General features: G+C 36.7%; 1 protein-coding gene across 1 annotated transcript; it reads right to left on the reverse strand.

Moving 5' to 3' along the window:
* Window positions 1–1,288: 1,288 nt before the first annotated feature.
* LOC149799745 (uncharacterized) lies at window positions 1,289–7,798 on the reverse strand. The gene is made up of 2 exons (XM_089957124.1): window positions 7,592–7,798; window positions 1,289–7,128 (listed from the first exon to the last, which is right to left on the reverse strand). The coding sequence occupies exon 2, from the start codon at window positions 7,121–7,123 to the stop codon at window positions 4,964–4,966; it is 2,160 nt and encodes a 719-aa protein (XP_089813250.1). The 5' UTR covers window positions 7,124–7,128; window positions 7,592–7,798; the 3' UTR covers window positions 1,289–4,963.
* Window positions 7,799–24,879: the final 17,081 nt, after the last annotated feature.

Consider the following 24,879-nt stretch of genomic DNA (forward strand, 5'->3'; position numbering starts at 1 on the left):
CATCCTCTGCTTAAACATGGTTATATTTGACACGCACAATAATTAAATCAATGCACTTACTCTCAGTCGATAAGTCAGTACAATAATTTAAATTTACACCGTCAGTTGCAACAGTCTATATGCCGAAGCAAGATGCGACTACAAGACATTCATACTGCGTACTGGTTCCTTTATGAATATTATACTGGGGCTATCTATGCTGATTTTGCTCGGTTGACCATTATGATAGGTACTAATCAATCGAGCACATTTACCCATACCAAAAGAGAGTACTTATTTTAAGATAGTGTGCCATATGATTTTCTGATCGTGTAAAGAAACGATTAATTATATTCGTATATATTCATTAAAGGACATTAATAGTTTAAACAATGCTGTTAAAAGAAGTATTTCATAGACGGTATATGAGCTATTGTAGCCTATCGTCCTCTTAATAACACTTAGCCCACATCAAACATACATTTTTGTCCGGATGTTTTACTACAGTTTGAAAAAGCGAAACAGAACAGTCGTTTAGGCACCTTTGCTAAAATCATAAAACAAAATTCCAGGTTGCCTAAAGAAATATAACTCAATTATGAGACGAAATTAAACGCGACAAAAATAAACTAAAATAGAATGAACTGAAAAGTTGTTTAACTGAATAGACTGACGGTGAATTACACAAGCGCGCGAGCTATACATTTCAATGCAAAAGGGTATATGTTAATTACAAAGGGGACCAGTATCAATCGGATCTTCTAGATATTCAAACATACATAAGAAATACAATGAACGATATTAATACCTTTGGATAACAGTACATATATTTTGCAATACTGATGGGCTGAAAGATATAGAACCAAATATAAAATGGACATAGCACAAACGATGGTCATCACAGTTCGAAAGTTGTGTAAGTTTTTGTTTTAGATGGACGGTCCATAAACCCCTCTGATCCGTCAGTGGGAAATGTAAAGAGTGTGTAGAATCAGCTATATTAAGATGTCATAACAGTGGATCAAATGGAAATACAAGAAAGACAGCAATACTAGATATATTGCAAAGTAGAAACCTTTTAAACAAACATATAATTGATTCCTGTCCATGAAATAAACATAACAACATAAACAGTAAATACTGCCAGTCTGCAATATATACATCTCTATTGAATTTCAACAGTAAAAGAAGATAAGTATACATGCTACTAAATATGACTTGAGAGCTTTAAATCATGCTTAAAAATAACCGTGTCAATGTACAAATATGCTGAAACTTTACACAAAAAATATTACTGTTTATTCCCATATGCATAAACCATAACATCAACAACACAAAGCTCAAATTGCTAACATACCAGGCAAATGGAACAATCAGTGTAAAATATCAACATACAAGAACAAATATTTATAGATGATAGTAAGAGTGACTTTAGAATTCAGATATGACATGTATACATGAGGAGTGTGTAGAATCAGCGAAATTAAGATGTTATGACAGTGGAGCAAATAAAATGATAAGAAAGACAGCTTTGCAAAGATTTACACGTGGATACTTACAAAAACAGCAAATAGACAAACAAATGGTTTTCACAAATGATCCCTTGGATATTTTTAACATTAAATTTCCCTCAAACTTGTTAGCACGAATACGTGAATGTCACTAAAGGTAGAGAATCAGAGAATTGAAACAAGACAGATATAATCTAATGCAGGTTTGTAACCTGATTCACATATTTTCACTAATTTCTCCACCTTTTATTGATCTTTGCAGTTTGAACTGAGATTTAGATCTAACAACTAGTTGGACATGCGCAAATGAAATTTCATATGAGATTTTATGTGTGTGTTTCTACTAGCTGATTGGTTATACATGTTGTTTCAGCAAATCTCACAATGTGTTGTGTGTACGGTTGTGTGTGTACGGAAAGTACAACAAAAATAATTTGAATTATAACATCTGTTTGAAGTTTTATTTTGTTTTTATTTTCCTCTCTAATCTCTATATCCCACAGAAGGACAATTAAGTATTAAATTTTTATAAGGTATGGGTCTGGTAGAAAATTATTTCTTCCTATTGAAAAAACGAATTCTGCTCAACAAAACACATCAGGTAAATGACAGTACCCCCAATTATTAAATGGGCTGCTTACAGTGGGGTTGATTTATCTTTTAACATGCATAACATACATATTTATTAAATTAAAATAAGCATGGCTTCACAGGATTTTTTAATGGAATGTAATGCCATTTAATCAGCAAAGTAAATGCTAAACACGGCAGCCAGTATATTTGTTCAATGAAGAAACCAGGAAAACCCAGAGAAGAACCGCTGTCCTATGGTAAGCTATTGGCATGTTATTTCACAACCTCACGTTAGCCGAGTCCAAGACACGAACCCACGCTCACATAAGTGAACAAAAACAATTAATTGTAGATACTATAAAATATTTCAGCTCAAAGAAAATTGTCGGTCCGCAAATAAATGATCAGTACCTGTTAATAGATGACATTAATACATCTGTTCGACAGGCAAATTACGCTGACCATTTACCTCAACGTAAATGTCCAAATATCAAATATTGGGTGGGAATAGTCCGAGGAAGCTCGCATTAGGTGTCAGCTAATTCACACTTTCGATAGGCAAATGATTCTGACTCTACTCCCCGACATATATGTCCAAATAAAAAAGAGGTGTGCAGGGTCAGAGTCATCTTCGCTAGCCAAAGTTCCGATATGATAACCCTATCAACATCAATGTGTAGATAGGGTTATCATATCGAAAGCTTTGCTAGCTAAGATGGGTCAGATGAAATTTGGATTATTGTACGTAATGCTTGTCAGACATATCATGGACGAATGTATCAACATCAGCATGGACATCAAAGGTATCGCTTAAATAAAATCTCTTTTGTTTCATTTCATCTCTTTCTTCTTAGCTACTTTGAAACAATGTCCCCCAATTTATGAGAAATAAGTTCACCTATTTTAGTGACGTAAATAAATAGGTCTAAATTCAAACGAACTTTATATGATATGTGTTGATGTGGTTATTGAAAACTACAACACTCAGATTATGTATGTGTATCCTGTAAACCACTTAATAATGAATGCACATGTAAAGAGTCGACCTTAAGTACACTTTATCTTAATTTCATAAATACGAAACTTCAGAGAAATACCAAAAACTGACTGTGAAGATAATGACAGTGATTTTCCCCTCCTATTTATAAACGCAACCACATACGTGTTTTGTTCTGAGCGGACACAATGAACTAATCCAATACGGCCTAAGAATATCTAGTATGACTGCCTAAACGTATTTTGTTATAGGCCGTCAGGCCCAGACTATGTTCCTACGCGGTAGCAAACGTGTTCTTTCCCCCGACTCGAAACAAAACACGTATGTGGTTTTGTATTTACTAGATAGACCCATTTTATACACACATTCTTTGAAAATCTTGCAACGTATTATTTGAACAAATGAATTAGGCAGTTTGTGTTTTTTGGACGATATTGTATATTATAATTGGGGCCGGACGGATGTACTTGCTCCGAGCATATTTCAGGGCAAATTGCACTCTCGCTTTCATTTAATCCAAGACATTTCTGATGCATTGAATTAAAGCAAAACGTTTTAAGAAATTTAAGATTGTCGTGTCTAGCATGCGGACTGGATTTTTAATACTAACTAGGATATATGTTAACAAAGAAATTCTAAAGAATATTGCAATATTATTCGGTGTTCTATGTTTTATACTCCAAAAGTGGCAAGAATTTAAAATATAAACACACAGCTCCCGTTGTCTGCCTCAGTCTAACCAACACTTTAACAATATAGAAGTCTTCTAAATTAACATCACAATAAAAAACCTGCTGTTATGTGTGATATGTGTACCTTTATGTTGCAAATGTTTTTCAGTTTTATTCTTAGATTTAATAAATAGACTTACCGATTTCCGCAATACTATCTTTATGAAAGAAATATTTTTATTTCATTAATTTTAATGTTTAATATCGTAATAAAATTTCATGAAAATGTAATGTCGAAAATGTACATGTGTGAGATCAAAAGCCCTGATATTTGATGATACAATTATTCAAAAGTTGGTGTATATTAAGCATGATTTCTTTTGTGTCAAGAATTTGATTCTCGTACAATGTTTCTATTTTTATGTTTAAAAAGTGATGAGATACCGAAACCCATTAGAATAGCTAAGTGTAATTTGTGTAATTTTGTTTTCTGCTATTCCTGTCCTGATCGTCAAATATTTCATTCAGCAATATTATTAATTATCCAATTTGACTCAGTTGGAACAACTACGACCAGACAAGTGTATTGCTGAATTCAAGTACCTGCTGACTTCTCAAAAATATCTTTAAACAAAAGGATCCAAATTTTGAATAACACATTTTTTAAAGAGAAATGAAGAATACTATAAACATTTTCAGCACTTTCGAGAAGGTTTTTAGAACACTATATATGGAAAAATCATAACATGTATTGACTTTTATACAAGGCAATATACTTTAGTTTATTATGTAAAATTGATATCATAAATTACATTTTTGATTCAAAGAAAAAATTTGTAATGCAAAGAATTTAATATCTGATAACTTAAACAGATTTTTTAAATAATGAAATCAATTTTGTATATCAGATAGTGAATACTGATCAAACAGTTAACCAGCACCTCATTCGTACATGTGTCACAATTTACACAGTATTCATTTTAAACATGAATTAATGATGACAGTCTTCGTTAAATTATTCAGTTTGAATTGCTAACCCAGCTCACTTTCTACCATAAAATTCGAATCATAACATTAACGTAGCTATTTTCTTAACATACATATAGATACAATTGTTTGCTATATTGTAGAATACTACTTACTAAATAAAATGAGTTTCATATTGCATAACACTAATAATGAAATCAAACTAATTATAATCATTATGCACAACGTTGCTCTGTGAGGAAATGCTATTTCTTTTCGCCTCCATTACGTGTTTGCCTTGTGTGAGTAGCGTGAGTTATCTTGAACAGAATTCCCATATAGAACTTTGCAGCGTTGTGATAAGGACGGATTTTCAACGATTCCATGAAGCAAATGAATGCATTGGTCAACTGATTCTCTTGCATAAAGGAATAGCCAAGAAGATTGAATGCGGTGTCTCTGTGTGGAATCTCTGGCTCAGTGCTAATCAAGTGAATCATGTTGTCGATAGCAACATGTTTTTGTCTATCTTTTCCTTGTCTGCTGAAATTCAGGTACTGGAAGAAGTAAAGACACATATGAGAATCAACCACACTCCAGTCAAACCAGGAATCTTCGTCTATATCTCTAAACTCAGCGGATGATCCAACTGACCTGGACATCTCCATCTTAAGTGGTTTGGGTGTGATTGAAATTTCTAACGGCAGATAAACTACGGTGAAAGACGTCTCAGTCTGCATCATCTCCTCAGTATTGCATCTCTTTATGGAGTACTTTTCTACACTGGATTCCAGGTTACACTCCAAACCAACAATGAAATAGCTCCTATCCAACGTAACCGAATACATGGACCTCATTCGATAGTCACTGATATTCTGAAGACACGCTTCGGTTAAATCATGATTCCCAAGCTCAATTCCCAATCCACACAATTTAAGTCTTACAGAAGTAGAATCAATGTTGATACCAAAAGAGAGGCAACCTGATGCCAAAGCCACAAGATAGTCGACTTGCTCTCGGGACAGAAAATCGGCATTCTCTTCGCAGACTGTGGCTATAAGGAATCCTAACTGGGACCAAATCATTATCATCACATAGTTCAGAGGATACTTCATGACATACGGCAAATACTTAGAGGCATACATTATTTTGTTTAAATAATCAACCAACGTTGAATAATGTTGTGGAATGTACATAAGTATTTGATACCTGCAGTAAATAGCAGCATTTACAGTCAACTTGTGATTAATTATTTCGTCAACTATGATAAATGTAATGCAATAGTCAAATCTACTGATCTCTTCTGCCATATGCTGCCCCAAATTACAGCATTTTATCCCAAGCAAAAATGTACAATTGGAAGAGAGAAGATGTTGTAGTATTTGCACTAAGTTATGTCGTACTGCTCCAATAATCTTTCTGTCATAGATATTATTTGTGACAATAAAGTAGTCAGGACAAAACCCCGTTGTTGCCCACTCGTATAGCTGTCTGATGCAGAGGACGAGACATTGCAGAAGATTTTCATTCCTCCATAGTTCACATGGTGTTCTTTCTCTCATCCAAAACATACAAACCTTGCAATGGTAGCTTGAAAATGCATCACCTACAACAGGTTCAATATACGTTTTCTTAATCATTTTCAGCAGTATGTAGACTTTCATTGTGGTGTCTTCAAAAGATCTTGTAAAGTTTCTCTCAGCTATTGAAAATGATAACCTCCACTCTAGCAGGCACTCAGAGCTGTTAGAATGTCCAACAGGTGTGACAAAACATCCATATTCCCTGGCGTTCTCTATCTGTACAGGTGTAGGCCATCCATAGAATCTGTGACGTTGGAACCATTCATATCCCTCTTGAGGCCATTGTGAGCATCTTAAAGCAATTACATTGTCCACGGAAAGTTCCTTGCAGTCATTATGAATATGAACTGCTGGGCCAGATAGAGTACAACTATTAGGATGTATTGTGTTTGATAATACAGCCCTGTTTAATGAATCAATATTAGTGACGTCACAATTATAATATCCTTCCAGATATAGTGGAACTGGTGTGCAGTCTGGTGATATGCTTATACGTTGTAACTTTACATAGCCAGGATGAGTGTAGTTATCCTTTACCATAATGCAATTGTACATTTCTGGCTGACACTGAGATAGATCAGTTACTACCCTAATTCTTTTCAATTGAACCAAACGGTCTATATCTGAGTGAAGTCCTGGCCCAGTGGAACCCTCGCCTCTACTGCCAAACATAAAGAATATCCCTACTCCCTCGAGAGCCAAGGCCATGTTCTCAAACACCTCAGTCTCGATGGCAACCGCAATTTTCCTATCTCGGTCTTTCCGTGAGTAGCCGACATTATCCAGTATGTTGGATAATCTGTCTGACACAGAACAGTAGTGCTCCGGGACCTGGTGAGCCATATCAGCTGAAAGTACGAGATAAAATCCACAAACATCTCAATAATTGAAACAGTCATCGTAATAGCTGTATTTATCATCATCACAATCATCATCATCATCATTAATTAACTATATCGACACGTTTTTCGCGAAATAATAAACATGTAAGCACAAGTATGAAATAGGCATTTACTCTGTTGTGCATACGTCTCTCTCCCACCTCCGAGCAGCAGAGAGAAAGGACGAAAAAATGTATATTAAATCATCCATGTGTTCTGCTAATGCTACTTGAATGTTATATTTTATTTCACGCATAGAGTAGCCACAATTCAGAAAGATTATCTGTGGTGCAATCTTATTTGTGCTACTATATTATCCGATTAAGCTCATGCATTGTATATGGTCTCATTATTCCATATAATTTTCTATTAATGAAAGACTTTGTACCAAATAGGGATTAGGTAGAAGCTTTGAAATTTAAAGAATTACCAGTGTATCTTGAAAAGGCGGTAGATACAGCATCCCAGTGTACGAAGGTCCTCTATGAGAATACTGAAATTATTTATAACAAAAACATTAATAACCTAGACGATCACACAGATCAACAGACAGAAAAACACACAGGTAGTATATCGGATTGGTGTTACTTATTATAACACACACATGTGTGTGTGTTTGCGTGCGTGTATGTGAAACAATAACACTCAGATCACAGAGGCTCGTATCGTTGCTTACAACTTAAGTGTCAGTCAGTCATGTTCTCTATATTAAATATAGTACATGTATGACTGATAGTTACATTTAGAGCAACGATACGAGCCCCTGTGACTCAAATTAAACTTGTAGCATGCAAATCATTTTATATCAAATCAAATTATAACGAGTCAACCTTACCTCCACTTTGTTGCATTTTGATAGATACCAGACCACACCTACATGCTCAAAAACCGTTATTCCAGGACGTAACTAAATTTAGGAAAGTGTGTTTTTCCCAGGGGAAATAATCCTCAGTAGATACAGTTTTAAACATAAACAAGTTTACCTTTCTAGAAACAAATGATCGCCTTACTGCTATGATAAGTACAAAAATTCATTTGATATGATTTTAGAATATAAATATGTAAAACAGCATCTCGTATCTTTTGTTGGCTATTGTTTTGTACTATACACGCTTTAAATATGTCGCACTTTGCATGAATGGGAGTAAATTCACTTACTAACTTAACTAACATATGAAGAATCGGAAGGATAGAGATTCAGTTATTGATAGGTTTTTAAGGGTACATCATCTGGCTAGGATGGGCTTTACACTACAGGAAATACTATGCCCAGCTGGATTTTGGCATAATCATTTGATCATGAAAGATGCCACCTCCTCCGAAATAGAACGAATGAATGGCAATACATGTGTTTGGCCAAGTGCGTGGGTGTGAAAGGGGATTGTCCAAACCGGATACCATTGCAGTGGAGAATGCATGACTTGTAAAAACCGACAAATTGTCTCTACCGGTCCATCCCTATTTACCTATCTAAGAATAGATGAATGGTGTTTTTGGTGTCAGAGGGATAGGTAGAGAGAGAATGACATAAATATAATCACAGAATTAAGTTAAATTATATTAGCGCCATTAGATCATAAAAAGATGTCTGGGTATATATATATATATATATATATATATATATATATGTGTGTGTGTGTGTGTGTGTGTGTGTGTGTGTGTGTGTGTGATATATATCAATACACTTGGCTTTCTAGGCTTATGGATCAGTGATGAATTTCTTCTAATTAGGCATTTATGACATATGAAAATAACAATAAAAGATATTATTAAGCCAAGTTGTATAAATGAATTTAATATGGTACATAATAATTTCATCGTAATCCATTCTGCTCTCCGTTTCCACATCCCCTCGTATCCATAACGGTCAAAATATGCCGAAATCTGGGGTGAAAGTGAAAAGGAATTATAGCTGGATGTAAACCTTGAAACTGAACTTACACGATGGAACACACAGTTCATGTTGCTGTTCTAAGTGTTTCTTAAACCTATTATAATGTTCTAGAAATCGATCGTTATTAATTAAATATGGAAAGCCTCTTCGGTTGTGCCATACGAAAATACGACGATGTCTCAAGACCTTTGAATGATGGCTAAAGTGAAGTCAAACGTACCAAATGATGTGATGTGATGTGATTTTGATTTTTAACGTAGCTTTAACAATTTTTCAGATTTGATTTGATAACCAGGATTAACCAAAACCTGGAGAGTATCCTATAAATGATATTGATAAAGCATGTCATGCTCATGATGTAGCTTATAAAAGTAAAAGCCTACAAGATAGACATATTGCAGACGTAAAACTAATTCACTCGGTAAATTCCGTAAAAAATAAAATATCAGAGAATCATTAGCTAAATGGTTAGTGATGTGATGTGATGTGTTTATTTTTAACGTAGCTTTAACAATGTTTCAGTCATATCGCTACGATATCTGCAATGTGGCAGTTTATAGTGATGTCTAGCACTGGGGCATCATGCCGCAGACATGTAGTATGATGTCCCATCCAGTCACATTATCCTGACACCAGGCCGACCAGTCATAACACTAACCTCTTAATGCTGAACGCCAAGCGAGGCAGCTGTTAGTACCATTTTTTAAGTCTCTGGTATGACTCGGCCGGGGATCGAACCCACGACCTCCCGCATCCGAAGCGGACGCTCTAACCACTAGGCCACCGGAGCGGTCGTACCAAATGAAGAGAGAGAATTGTATTGTAATTAAAGCAGAATAATAACATTAAAATATTTTAATTACCTCTTAATGGTTCATCGTTTGGCAAGCCTCGAAATATGTTTACATCTAGTGTTATATCATTGATACAGCTTATATTTTATACATATATACATACATAGATACAGTCGTAGGTGAATGGTAAGCATACATTCTATAATGCTACATTATAATAAAATGTTTGGAGAACTGTGTAAACTTAAGTTTATTCAATTTGATCTCATATTTGCCTAAATGATACATTAGGAGCAATTTTTATTCGCACGTACTCAGATTGTTTAACTTTTCTTAACACGAGAATTAAATGCAGCGGATAAAATTGCAACATGTGGTTCCTCTACCTATTTGTAATAAAGAGACAAAAATCAGTTTGTAATGCAAGGTTACAAGTTATAAATCAGCGTAATGTGTAGTTCTTTTCATGTTGAACAAGCGAACTATCTCAGTTTTTAAGCATAATAAAAGCATAATAAAAATGTACATTATTTCTAGACTAAGACAGTATGCTATTTCATTTTCTGTTCTTATAAGGAATGAAGCAACTACATTCCTAGATAGACAAAGAGGTATCATTAAGAATTAAAACAATAGTGCTAAATCAAAGTTTTTATGGACAATATTTTAGTTATTATGGGCGTTCTTCATCTTGGCGTCTCTAGAACACATAGCACATATGACATTTATCAAGCATACATCATTCGTAGGAAATTGTGTACAGTTTAAACCAACGAAACATAACGATCTTTTAGGCATCTTTGAAAATTACTAAAAGTTCAAATTGTTTGCGGAAATGTGAATCAATTGTAAACAAAATTAAACTGTACTAAAGTAAATTAAGTAGAATGAATTGAAATGATGATCGTGACATTCTATAGTATTGATCTTACTGTTTAAAGTAATAGAAAAGATGCGAAGAGCCCCTTCTATGCATCTAATGGATATACGAATATAATTGGTTGTAAATGCATCCATTGTCCCTGTCTTAACATTGAATAAGTAAACAGTTTCTTTATGAGTAAGGATTGAATTTATTATTTTTGACATGACATGTCTGATTTTCATTTTTGAACAAAAGAAACATCAGACCTGCCAACATTAAAAAAATCAAAATCAGGAAAATCACCATTAAAAATCAGGAGGCAGGGTAAATATCAGGAGGTACAAGAGGAAGGTGTATATATCATGATAACGATTTATATTTTTTTATTTCAGCCCATTGAATGTTGCAGATTTGCATTTCTGCAAAAGTTCATCATTTATTTGTCCTTGGGTGCCAAATTTGCTACCAAGAATAGCTTCCAGGGTTGATGCTGACAACTGGCTCTTTGACTAATTATGTTTTTTTCTTACCATTGAGAATGCTCTCAGCATTGCTGTTGCTGTGCGGTATTGAAAGTACTGAGAGCATTACTCTCCCTAGGGTTGGAAACAACAGTTGGCCAGATCCATCCTTTCTTTCCCCGAGAGCAACCCACTGATGATCTGCTCTTTCCATATTTAATTCTGTGTCTAAATTGTAGCTTTGGTACAGCTGAAACTCTCTATGTAGATCATCAGTGTTGATTCCTTCCATTCGGCTGGAGAAAAAGGCCAGGTCCTTAAATGATGCTATATTGCTCCCAGTGGATGCCTCAGTCAGCTCAGGTACTGACAGGATACTGGTTCTCACTTCTTCTGCACAGTCATCGAAATAGGTTATGACCATTGGGAACAACTTCTCGTTGTTGTCATTGCTTCCATCAGTTGCCAGACAAACAAAAAAGACCACTAATTACACAAATGTAATGTTCATGTGACTTGTATTCAGCATCATAGTTAATATAATATAAATTTAATAGCGACAATATAAATGTCTGTAAGTAAATTACATCAAAGAATTTAAAAATGTTAAAGCATTATATTGTGAGATATACTACCACAACATTTTCAGGAAAAAAACAAACAAAACAAATATTTAAATATTTTGATACTCGTCATACCTGAAAGGAAAATCACGCATTGCTCTTGCAAGTGTCTCTGCAGTGTCGGAAGCCAAGGTCAATGCAATGTGTGTTGACTTTGTTCTTGCACATTTATACTTCTGAGCAATTGTACTGTCTGGAGCCATGCTCCTCAAGACATCACTAAACCCATCAGCGGCTGCTAATGGAATGTTATGATTCACAAGCCACTGGAAAAAAAGTATTAAAAGCACCATTCATGAAATAAACCTGAAACTGGAATAGCAGATTCAGAACCAGTACTATGCTAAAATTGTGTAATATTTCGATTGCAAGTGTTAATTTTACAGATCATGGAACTAAAGCTATTTTAAGAAGCAATTTACAGGTTATCAATTTAATCATATGAACAACAATACAATTTAAAATTAAATGATTTTGGTAAGTATTATATAGTGTTTTGAAATATTTGAGGAGACAATTGTCTGAGAAGGCATCACTGCTTGCAGCGTTCCAGTAAAAAAAAACATTAGCTTAATTCACTCCAAATAAACAATCTACAACAGTTCAATAATTTACATTAATGTTAATTCTGACAAAATCAAACCATGTAAAATATTTTGTTTGAAGTACATCAGAAACTTGCAGCCGTATTCAAGGTTTCAAGAACAGAACATATATGGGAAAAATTAAATGTTGCTTGATATGTAACCTGGTCATAATTAATTTTCTTTACTTCAGATACTTACTCTTGTAAAAATAGTCTCTGCTCTTATCACCGACAAGTCATCCTTCTCTTTCACCATGGAAAATTGGAGTGGCCTCATGCTGCTAATATCTTTTTCAGACCGTTTATGCTTGGCTGTTGCAATGTGTTTATTAAAGTCATCTAAACCACCACATCGTATTGCGAGATGCTGTGAACAGCATTGGCAGAATGCATGATAGACCCTGCAAGTCGATGGACGAATGAAAGCATGCTGCCTTCCCCAATCACTCCTATATTTTTGATCCCATTTCTTTTTCTTGGCTGGTGAAAATTCATCAGTTGCTTCCTTTTCTTCTATTTCTCGCTTCTTGCTGAGAAACTTATCCATGTTTTGTTAAGATTTGCTGATGAGGTCGGATAAAGATAACCACACTGTAAGACAATCTCTTTGTATTTGCGGATGAAAACCGGAAATGATTTAAATCAAGCCGGATATGGAAAAAGTAGGGAGTCTTTTTGATGAGCTGAAAAATCGAGAGTTTGTCTTAAAAATCGGGTAATCAGGAGATAGATCCAAAAACCGGGATTCTCCCGATTTTCTCAGTAGGGTTGGCAGGTCTGAAACATGCTTTGAAATAAAGTAGTGATGTGAAACAGATGCCCAACTGAACATTAGACATATTTTGATACCCTACATTTCTGTAGCCATCAGTCAACTACTGTGCCTGTCGGTGTTGCTTCCTGTCCAAAACCACTTGGTGAAAGGCGCCACATTTGATACATAGGATGCACATATGGTGATCATTTGTATGATGATTTATGGGCACTTATGAAAAACTTCAAAGAAGAAGAATATATCTAAGTCCAGCTCTTATGTTTCCTCCTGCGTAATGGAAAACTGTGCCATAATCACAAAACTATATTGTTTCCATATAGTGCAACCTTCTGACATAAGATTAGGCATTAATTTACAAATTTTTTAACATTCGGGATGCCCCGGGTAAGCTGATTAGAACCTTTACCTTACCTTTGAAAAAACGGATCATGCCCCAAAATGGGTAGGTATAAAATGGTTTCGAAATAGCTAGATTTTTAAGAGAGAGAGAGAGAGAGAGAGAAATTGTATTTTCTTGCCAAAGTAACATATAGACGCATTTATCAACAACATCAAGGAATAATTAAACCTAGAGTCTTTTGGTATGATTAATTTATACTCGTGACTGACACGTTTGCGAACACAGATTTTATCTATGTACCTCACAGATTACATCGAGTCAACTTTAAATCTCCGACATGCATCCAAATATTGGACTAGCCCACTTTTGATATTAATAACACTTTTTATAATGTAACTTTTTCCAACCAGTATTTATGTATCGGTCCCTTGTCAATTACCATATAAACAACATATCATAAACAACACGTGTCGGTATTACATTTTTGGTTCATATACCATGCTTTGAAAAAATTCCTAGTGGTTAATCATTAGTGACGAGTGCCTTTTAATTCCAAAATAAACCTATCAATGAAATCTAACAATTAATATTATTAGCAACTCATGCCTTACTCACATAACGATGCGACATACATCAATGCAATCTTTAGACTCTGCCAGCAAACAAACTTCCCGAGGCGAGGTTAGGGACTTGAACGTGGGCTAATCCTGTGTACGTACAAACACAAATATTACGATTATAATCCTACTAATTAAGTTAGAATATCAACATTTTTTCTTTCATTGTCAAAGCTGTCTTCAATAAGCAAATATTTACATTATCCTACCTACAAATGGAACACTAATGCTTCCCAGCTCAATTGTTTAGACTTGGAAGCTTGAGCTTGCCCACACTGAATTTGAACTTATCCCAGGAGTCGAGACAAGTTGATTTGTCGATGTATTGGAGATTTTTTTAATTCCAATTCTTTATTAAAAAAGTGTTAGGAATAATTCTTTTGTAATAACCTTTGTTCCTGCTTGCCTCTAGTCCATCTGGCGGTATGTGCCTGTAAATGCTTCTCCGCCTAAAACACTAATTGGAAACTCTCATTAGATATCTAGGTTACATATGTGGCGACCATCTGCGAGCTCGGTATGATTTTGGTTATAATTTTGGGGGTCCCGGAGAGGGATCAAAGGTCAGATATACAAACATTTCAACTAAAACAACTACAATCACATTTTAAAAAATTATCGAACTTTATATATATATATATATATATATATATATATATATATATATATATATATATATATATATATATATATATATCATACTTTGGAGGACACTTGTTTGGGTTTAGCTCCCCTTCGTCATGGGCAATAGAAGAAACGTTTGGTGGGAAAGGACTGCACACGTGTAATTAAAAGTTTGCAGATTTGCCATGGAGGTAGTTTTTGTTTTGCCCCCAAGGTGACCATCTGCGAGAAAGTTGAATCTAGTGTAGCCATTACTGATTCCTGTACATGGAGATATAACATTATTGAGCCATGGAAGTAGCCTTAGTATTGCCCGCATAGTGAATATCTGCATAAAGGCGAGGGTTATATTATTGGTTTCTGTGATTGCAGTGGATTGAAAAGATTTGGGTCAAATATACAAAAATTTCAATTACAATAACATTTTATATATTTTATGAGCAAAGTTAATATATGCAACCACAACATGAATATGTATCAGATATAATCACATCCAATACTTTGCGAGGTCTATAAACAGTCTGCTTGTGGTGGCATATTTGATTTTAAATAGATAACTTTTATATAAATAAAAAAGGAATGCTTTTGGTGGATAACGTGATATTATGCATGCAACATATTGTCTTTAAAATATAGTATGTATCTACAGTACTGCTATCAAGTTAATATAGGTTCAAGTCTCTTATTCAAACTCATTTCATATACGTTTACTCCCTATGGTAAATAAACGGAAATTCTCTAAATGCAGCAATAGCAAACTTTTCATTTGCTTCTGATAATTTCTGATGTGACGCTTTGCCCAAAGTATTACCAGCTATATCTTGTTTGTGGAAATTTCAACACCAAAATGCATTCATTTTAAAGGATATTTCAAATAATGCCTATGATAAATGAATGAGTTGCCTGTGACTTATAGGTAACAGCGGCCTTCATATGCCTCCACGGCAACCATCCTCATTTCACCCTCCATTTTACATTTATTGTAAATTTACCGTACTGATCGAATTTTTTAAATAATATATACTGATATTAGAGAGAAAATAAATTAATTAAATAATAATATTGGACATATTCGATTAACAAGGGTACACCATTATTGCTATGGACATGACAAAGTTAGAGAGACCAAATAAATGTTAATGTCGGAGACAGTTTAGAATTAGCTATTAGAACGATATGTTGATGATTCAACTTGAAAGGTGTTCTGTGATACATCAAACACCTACGTTAGCACCTCTCAAACGTTTACATTTACTTCATCAGCAGCTAATAACAATTAGTCGTATTTTAGACTTTTTGTTGTAAATGCGGAAAGTCCATATCCAGGGTTAACGGTGTTTCAGATATATACAGTTGACGATTTCATGTAATCTAAAAGATACAGATAAAGACGAAAGACCCACCATCAATACAGTCACCAAAATATGTTATAATTTTATTTGTAACCCAAGAGATAAGATTGTAATTGCTGATGTTGATTCTTTAGATGCTAAAGAAGTTAGAGCAGTAAATAAAATTAATAAAATTAAAACAATGATTTATACTCATGAATCTAACCAAAAACGAGGACATTTTTTATGAGTAATGGGCATGACTTGTCATCAATTAAAACATCCAATCAGAGATTTTGATATCATCAGCAGATAATGTCCTCTTAGTTAATGTGGAGAAGAACGATTAAAATTCGAACAGTTGATGGCATATACATTACTAGAGCTTAACATAGAAATTTCTCTTTCGATTAACAGATCTAATCTTATGCAAGAGCATATGGATTCCAGAATGCGAACAAGAGCGAATCAAACAACTTCATGATGATTTGGAGAAGCTAGCTGAGGTGAGTAAGGTAAATTAGCAAATAATCGTTGATTGAGAGATAGGTTTGCTAAACACCGCATATTTTGTGAGTTGGATGTGGACTACACAGATAAAAAAAGTTAATTGAGATAGAAAGTGAAACATCGGATCCTAGTACTCTAACAGCATCATACCTTACACTAGCAGGTTATCTGATAAACAGATAAAAGGTTATATTCTAATTCACGAATTGATTTCGCATTAACAATGAGTTCGGATATTGAGTCAAGGTTAGAGTCGCAATCATATGCAAAAATAGACTGGTTTTACCAAGCACTGAACTATCATCAATAGGAGATATTAAAGATCACCATCTTTCTCAAGAGGACTTTCTGATGAAAGAAAAAAAAAGAACGAAAATAGAAATTATAAAAAAGAAGCAGAAACAACATTAACAGAACCACGATACAAAAATCTCACAGAGATTATTGCTAAGTATCTAAACCTAACTCTTAATGAATTTGATACTAATATTAATTCTGGTATATTAGTCATATGCGATTATTAGACAGCACCTAGCACTTAAAATGTATAGCTTGGAAGGTTTAAGCTTTGTAATTTGGTGCATCGTTAATAATCAGGAAATTCATAAAGATCGCATAAACGATGTAACATTAATACAAGCCGTATTGAAACCTCCGTATATATTCATCTCATCTAAAGTGCTAAATGATGTTAGATACAATAATATATCTTGTGAGGTTCTTTTTAATCCTGCAAACTACGGTTTCCGAATACCGCTTGATAAATCAATTGCAAAACGTGCTAAGTGGTCTGACGAATTGAAAGTATTATAGCTAAGAACTCTTTTGACAGGTGAGGCTAGATATGTTGAAACTCAGGCTTGATGCGATTACCTGGAACTCAGGAAAGGACGGATTGGTTGCTTTGGAAAGAGACCGCAAGAACATTTTACTGCGTTGGTGAACATGAAGAAGGAAAGCATCGAGACGTATCGTGGTGTGATGGTCAAGATAGATCAACAGCTTAAGCGTTTCTTGCGGGATCGTGACCCAATTATTTGTCTTCGTAAGGAGTTTTCCTTAAAAGCCTTGCCACAATATCAAGTACAGTGGATTAGGAGGAACAACCGCTCAAGTCCAGTTGTAGAGGCTGCGGAAGATTTTATTCCCAACAATGTGCAACAGCAATGGAAGATGAATAAGTTTCGTCAAAATATAAATGTAAATAGTAACAAGATGAATATTCAGAACTTACAGTAGCAAGCGAAAGTAACATCGACGAATGACCAGTAAAAACATAATAATAGGCAGTGATATCGAAGCAAGCAATGGAAACATATTGCAAGGTATTGTCCAACAGATGACAAGAAACATCATGGCAACCCAGGAACTTTCTTTGTTGAGCCAACAATAGATGAAAGGCCAATTTTGGAAACAGGATGTATAAATGGGCGCGAGATATGCATGTGAAGGACACAGACTCCGATATGACCATGATAAGAGAAGATCTCGTTCACCAGAGTTGCAAGCTGGTGGGGCACACAGTTACGTTATACACAGCACTGGGTCAGCCATTTACCGCACAGTTGGCTGTGGTAAATATTAACACTACGCATTATAAAGGACCAGAGCAAGCGGATCTTGTTTCAAATTTAGCCGATGAAGCCCTAATGTGGATGGACATACTTAGCAAGAAAGGGTCATTTGTTGTTATGAGGTCGATGGTAAAGGAGCTCGACGATGAGAGGACTGTGGAAAATACTGACAAATGTGAGGATGAGGATAAAACGAAGTTGTCAATAACAACATCGAGACCGAAAAATCTGATCTGCGTGATGACATTTAAGTTGACAAACTTTCAGCAATGAATGAGGACATGTTGTCGAAACAACAGATTGCGGATATTTCACTGCCAAGTATTAGAGAGAAGTCCTTTGCTACTCGTGAAGAGATTTACGAGGAGCCAGTGGCATTATTCTGAGAGAATTCTATTTTGCAGCGGAAATTGCAATCTGGTGATGGATCGCGTGGAGGGAAGTAAATTGTTGTACCAGCAGGATTACGAAAAATGGTAATGGAGATGGCACATGATTGACCCCTTGCAGATCACTTGGGCTTTGAGAAAACAGAAGAAAGAATTATCCACTCGTTGTTTTGATCCTGGAATGTGCCCCGATGTAACGAAATATTGTACATCGTGCCACGAATGACAGATGACAGCGAAACAGAAAGCACCAATGGTTTGCCCACCTTTGATAACAGACCCGTTCTCAAAATTGTAGTGGATATTGTAGGACCGTTAGCAAGAATGAAGACTGGACACAAATACATTCTTAAGATGGTTGATGATGCAACGAGATATCCCGAAGATTTTCCTCTAACGGATATGGAGACAACGGGTGTAGCTAGAGCACTGATTGAGCTGTTTAGCCGTGATGGTTTCCAAGGGTCATATTAACAGATAAAGGGACCAACCTGACTAGCAATTTATTGAAACAGTTGTGTGAGCTATTCTGTATCTCTGGAGTTACAACAACGCCTTAATACCCACAAGCGAATGGAAAGGTAGAACGTTTTAACTGGACGTTGAAGTCAATGTTGCGGAAGAACAAGAATGAAGGGGATGAGATGTTACCATTTTTGTTGTTTGCATACCTCAAAGTCCCACATGAGGAAACTGGATTTGCTTCCTTTGAGATGTTGTTTGGTTGGCCAGTTAGGGGGTTAATGCAGATTTTACAAGGCTTTTCTACGGGTGAGGAGGTTGTAAGGAAGTCTGCTGTATAGCATGTTATGAACCTGCCTGAGAAGTTGACTGACATCGGGACTCTTGTCAAAGATAATATGTTGGATCACCAACAGAAACTCAAGGAACTGTACGATCGTCACACGAAAACACGAGAATTCAGTCCAGGAGATAAAGTCTTTATTTTCGTGCCATCAAGTTTGTCCAAGATGAAATCACAATAGCAGGGACCTTATCGTGTGGTCCGAAAGATAAACGATGCTAAATACCAGGTTTCTGTACCCGGTAGGTGCGGTACGGTAACCTATCATGTAAACTTACTGGGTCGATACAAGCATTCTGTATTGCTGCGAGGCTGGCAGACGAGAACGATGGTGTGGATATTGATTTTAATCTAACAGCAGGTGAATGTGACCCTGGCCTTAAGCAGGTGGCCGTCTTGTTAAAAGAAAGATAGGGTTTAGTGCTAGGAGGCACAAGTTCTGAAACGTAATACGGTACGCAATTTTAGTTTCACGTAATATCATAATTTTTGATTGTTTGTTTTATGCAAATATATTTGCTATGACTAGTTTCCATATTAAGTATTGTTTATTCAATTTCATGGAAATGTTTTGATGCTAGATTTGTTATGCAATTTATTTTTTTCAATTTCATGGAAAGTGTTGATGCTAGAATCTTTATCCAATTTATCTTTTAATGTTACAGCTATTAGTTCATTGGTAGAATTGATTGCATGCGATCCAAACGTTCGTATGTGTAGGATTTCATAGGGTTATATGAAATAACTTCCTTTGTTTGTTAGGACGATACTAATTATTGTGAGTGAAAGATACTTACCTAATTATATCTGAATTTTAATGTTTAAATAATCTTGTAATTCTAGGATTGATGTGAGTTACAATTTGTGAATTTTACGCAATAGTAATTGAATATGTAGTAGCATATGTGAAAGAATACGGTAATATTTGATAGACACTCGCATGGTAATTTAAGACCCGCCGATGGAAGCGAGGTCAATGTCCTACCGTACTAAGTCAGAATTTACGCAGCGTGTTGTGAGAGACGGGACAGACTGAAGAAAGACGTCCGATGACAAAGAAGGACGAGGTCAGAATAAAAGGACCAGGAACTCTTTGAAGGGAAAAAGCATATAGCTTAAGACGACGATGAACTAGGAAGACGTCGATACGAGGTCAAGGAAAGGAAGGTAATGCAAATCAATCGTGGACATTGCGCTCTTTCCACCTCTAGTTATGACGATGAAGTCAATCCGAATTGGACACTCCTGTAAACTTCTGTTGACATAATCTAACAGGAATTGGAATTGCCGTTGTTAATTGTTCTGATTACATTTGTTATTTCTTGTCAAAATGGGCATCATATTTCTTTATTTCTTCCCAGTATTCTCGCTTCGTACTGTGTTAAAATTATATTCGTCTTTCACTCCCGCCGGGCTATAATATCAAGGTATGTCATCCTCTAGATAACGCCAGCCAAATCAAATTAACTACCAATCTTACTAAGAAGGCGACGTTACAAATTGTCATTAAGTGGTATATTCTCCATAAATAAGAAAACATCACATTGATGTGATATAAATACGGGTAGTAGTTTTACAAAGTCTTCTATATCATATCTTGCTATTTGTCATTTAGACGTGTAATTTCCAAAATGTTCAAAGCTTTAAGAAGCATTAGATTGACAGTACAAAAGCTTACATGTCTGTAAAATTCAGAAAATATGATTTCGGCAATATCCCTGTTAGTTAATCAAATAATTTTCTTGATAAAAGTGATTTTAAATGGGGTCTTCGTAAAAATATTGTTTCTAATTAAATTCAATAACTTTAAAAATGAACGAGTTTTATTTCATGTCCTAAAAACTGCAGGTTGTGCTTAACTACACATAACCATGTGAAGGTTATATCATTTCTGAGGAAACGTAAACGTCTTTCCAATCGAACGTCATAACAGCCGTCTCAAGTTTATCCGATGGTGTGACACATAATACGGCTATGGTGCCCCTACCGTACTCACGAGGTAATTAAAACGAAGTGATGGATTGTTATGTGTATCTATATTACTTTTATTTCTCATAATAATATTTTTTAAGGGTCACTTTAGTCTTACTGTATGGTACATTCCTCCATTCATGGGTCCACAGGTTGAATGTTACTATTAGCGCAAGTAAACATTTGGACCAGGACATGAGTTCTAATGTGAGAGTCCAGCTGATCTAGTTCCTTCATGGTCGGTATTCCAACAATTCATCTGATTACTGATAAGAGTCTTTTCGAAATGCCAAGTTGACTCATTCAGAGAATAGTATTCCATTCTCGCTTTTGCTAGTTAGAGTCCAACAGAAGAAACTTATTACTTCGATTTCGTTATTATCAGTAGGTTTATCAGCCTTGGAAGTTACATTGAGAGGAATGTATTTATTTAATCTAAATCCTTGTAATAACAGTGCTCGAAATAATTCAGATTATTTGAAATAATAGCTGTATTGAATTTTTGTGAGACATTCAAGGATATTTGCATGTACAGCAGTATTGGAATTACTATGAATTGATTTAAAATCATACTGGGCTTATATCATAGTGATTTCTTCTTTACCATTAGCACATCACTACATTCTCTAATATTAGCATCCGTCTGTCTGCGAGAGACGATGGTGTAGCTCTATATAAAGTTGTTGTTTCGCCTTCTATCTGGATCTCTTTTCAGCATGCTTTATGTTCCTGTCTTCCTCGACGTTTTGAATACCCTGTCTGACAGCTTGGCGCCAGGTTGAACGGTCGTGTTCATGTCCTTCTTGCAAACATCTTTGTATCGCAGACATGGCCGTCGAGTCGATCATGCGCCCTCTGCTAGCTAATCGTATAATAGGTCCTTTAGAATGTGGCATGGTACCATTCTCTTGACATGGCCGAGCCAGCGAAGATGCCTTTCGCTGAGAATGGAGAACATGTTTTTCATGTAGGTGTGTTCCAGAAGCACTGTTGTGTACTTCGTCCTGCCACTGGATGTGCAGAATAAGCCGCAGGCATCTCATGTGTTAGCTGTTGAGTTTCCTCTCGTGTCTCGCATAGGTGGTCCATGGTTCGATGCTGTAGAGGGGTGTGTTGAGCACGCAGGCCTGGTAAACGCGCAGTTTGGTCTTCTCAGTAAGGGTGGGGTTGTTTCAGACCCTCTGGTTCAGTCTGGATATCACCGCTGATGCCTTGGCAATCCTGCCGTTCACCTCAGAATCAATGGAGGATGAACTGGAGATGGTGGACCCGAGGTATGTGACGTTCTCAACAACTTCCAAGTTGTAGCCATCGATGTTGACGGTGGGAGGCAAATCTGCGTCATGCGCCATGACGTTCGTTTTCTTCAAACTGATGGTCAGTCCAAACTCCTTTCAGGCGTGGGAGGGGCGGTATGCCGGCTGCTGCAGTCTATCATCAGTGTGTGAAGTCACGTCTGCATCGTTAGCTACGAGCAATTCACGGATAAGGACATCAGTGACTTTAGTCTTAACACGGAGACGGGTGATGTTGAACAGCTTGCCGTCAGCCCTGGTATGGATGTACTCTCCCTTGAAGGCGTAGTGGAGAAACAGGGAGAAGAAGATGGCAATGGGTGTCGGTGCAAGGACGCAGCCTTGCTTGACTCCGCTAATAACTGGGAAGGCCTAGGTTGTTGCGCCATTGAACTACACTGTTCTGTGCAGGTTCTCGTGGAACTACGTGACAACAGTGAGCAGTCGTGGGGGTCATCCGATCTTCTGCAGGAGTCTGAAGAGTCCACTACGACTGTCCAGGTCAAACACATTTGTCAGGTCCATGAAGGCTATGTAGAGGGGCATCCGCTGCTCGAAAATCTTCTCCTGAAACTCGTGTAGTGAAAAGAGCATGTCTACAGTTGATCTGCAGGCCCTAAAGCCGCACTGGGACTCTGGGTAGACGTGTATGGCTATGTTCTGCAAGCGCGCTAAAGCAACAAGGGCAGAAGCCTTTCAGACGATGCTGAGGAGGGAGATGCCCCGGTAGTTGTTGCAGTCGTTGCGGTCACCGTTGTTCTTGTACAAAGTGACGATGTTGGCATCGCACATGTCCTGGGGAATGTGTCCCTGTTCTCAGCTGAGGCAGAGGAGATTGTTCAGGAACTGGAGCAGTGCTGATTTCCCACTCTTGAGGACTTCAGGCGGTATGCCGTCGCTTCCAGTAGCCTTTCCACAGGCAAGACAATTGATGTCTTTTCCGAGTTCTTCCAGAGTGGGCGGTGTGTCTAGCTCCTCCATGACTGGCACGTCTGGGATGGCGTCCAGGACGGTGTCGGTGACGATGTTTTGGGTTGCATACAGCTATTGATAGTGCTCGAACCATTTCTGAGGTTCTTTCCCTTGGTCTGTGGATTTGAGAGACGAGTTCTTGGAGATGGGGGACCTGTCGCCTTTTTGATATCCTCATGCATTCTTCTTCAATCCCCTGTGTCGGCAGCTGTCTGTATACTGGTGCAGAGGTTCAGCCAGTAGGTGATGGCTCAGCGGCGGAAGGTCTGTCGGGCGTTGCTCCTGGCAGCGCTGAGGGCTTGTAATGTAATATTGCTAGGTTCAGCCTTGTAGTCCAGGAGGGCTTTTCTCTTCACCTTAATCATGGCTCCATCTATTCCAAGCTGGCTTCATAACAGTCGGCATTTGTGCGCTCCTTCTTCCCGTAGGCGGTGATGGCTGGATTGTACACAGAGTCACGGAGGTGGGACCGCTTAGATTCGATTAAATCATCAGGTGTCGCTTTGGTGAGAGCTTCCTAAAGTTTGCTGATGAACTGCTATGTTTTATCTTTGTTGATTGTAAATCAGGTGTTGATGCATGGGCGACCATTCTTTTTGGCGTGGTGCAACCTCTTGGGTATTATTCGCACCTTAATGTCCACGAGGGAATCTTCCGTGTCGCATTCAGCACTGTGATAACTGCAAGTGACGAGGACACAGGCCTTTCACGTGAGTGGGTATAGCCACAAGGCAGCAAAGGTTTGGAATCGGAGTTTTCATTCTCTTAGATGAGCTACCATCCAAGGTTTACGAGTCCCATCTACCCGAAGCGAATAGTTTTAAGGTGCCAGTGGCCCGCCTTCACCCCTTCTTCTGTTAGTGGAAACATGATCCGATGGCGTTTGAAGATAATCCACTCACGAAGGCCATGAGCTGGATTGTAGCTGACAGAGGCGATAAGAGACGCAAGCCGTATGGGCATTCCTGGAGAAGAGGGGAGCTTATCTACCACTCCTACCCCGGCAATGTCAACTTTTGATCAATAAGTAGGATTTAATTTACCACACTGTAAGTTATTTTTAATTCTTTCACTACATATTTCAGTGAAATAAATTGATACTTTCAATTAAATAAAACTATTGGTTCTTCTCTTTCTTGTTACTTATTTTAAGACCATGGCGTCGAAATAGCAATTCAAGATGATGGAAAAATGAATTCGCATACTCGATAATATTTCCATAATTTCCGAATACTACTCGACAATCGAGGGAGAAATCTGAAGAATCGCCTATATTTATTTATTAATTGCAT

Source organism: Sinohyriopsis cumingii, chromosome 5, assembly GCF_028554795.1.
Source record: "Sinohyriopsis cumingii isolate HCF-2022 chromosome 5, ASM2855479v2, whole genome shotgun sequence".
In the NCBI taxonomy this organism is placed as follows: domain Eukaryota; kingdom Metazoa; phylum Mollusca; class Bivalvia; order Unionida; family Unionidae; genus Sinohyriopsis; species Sinohyriopsis cumingii.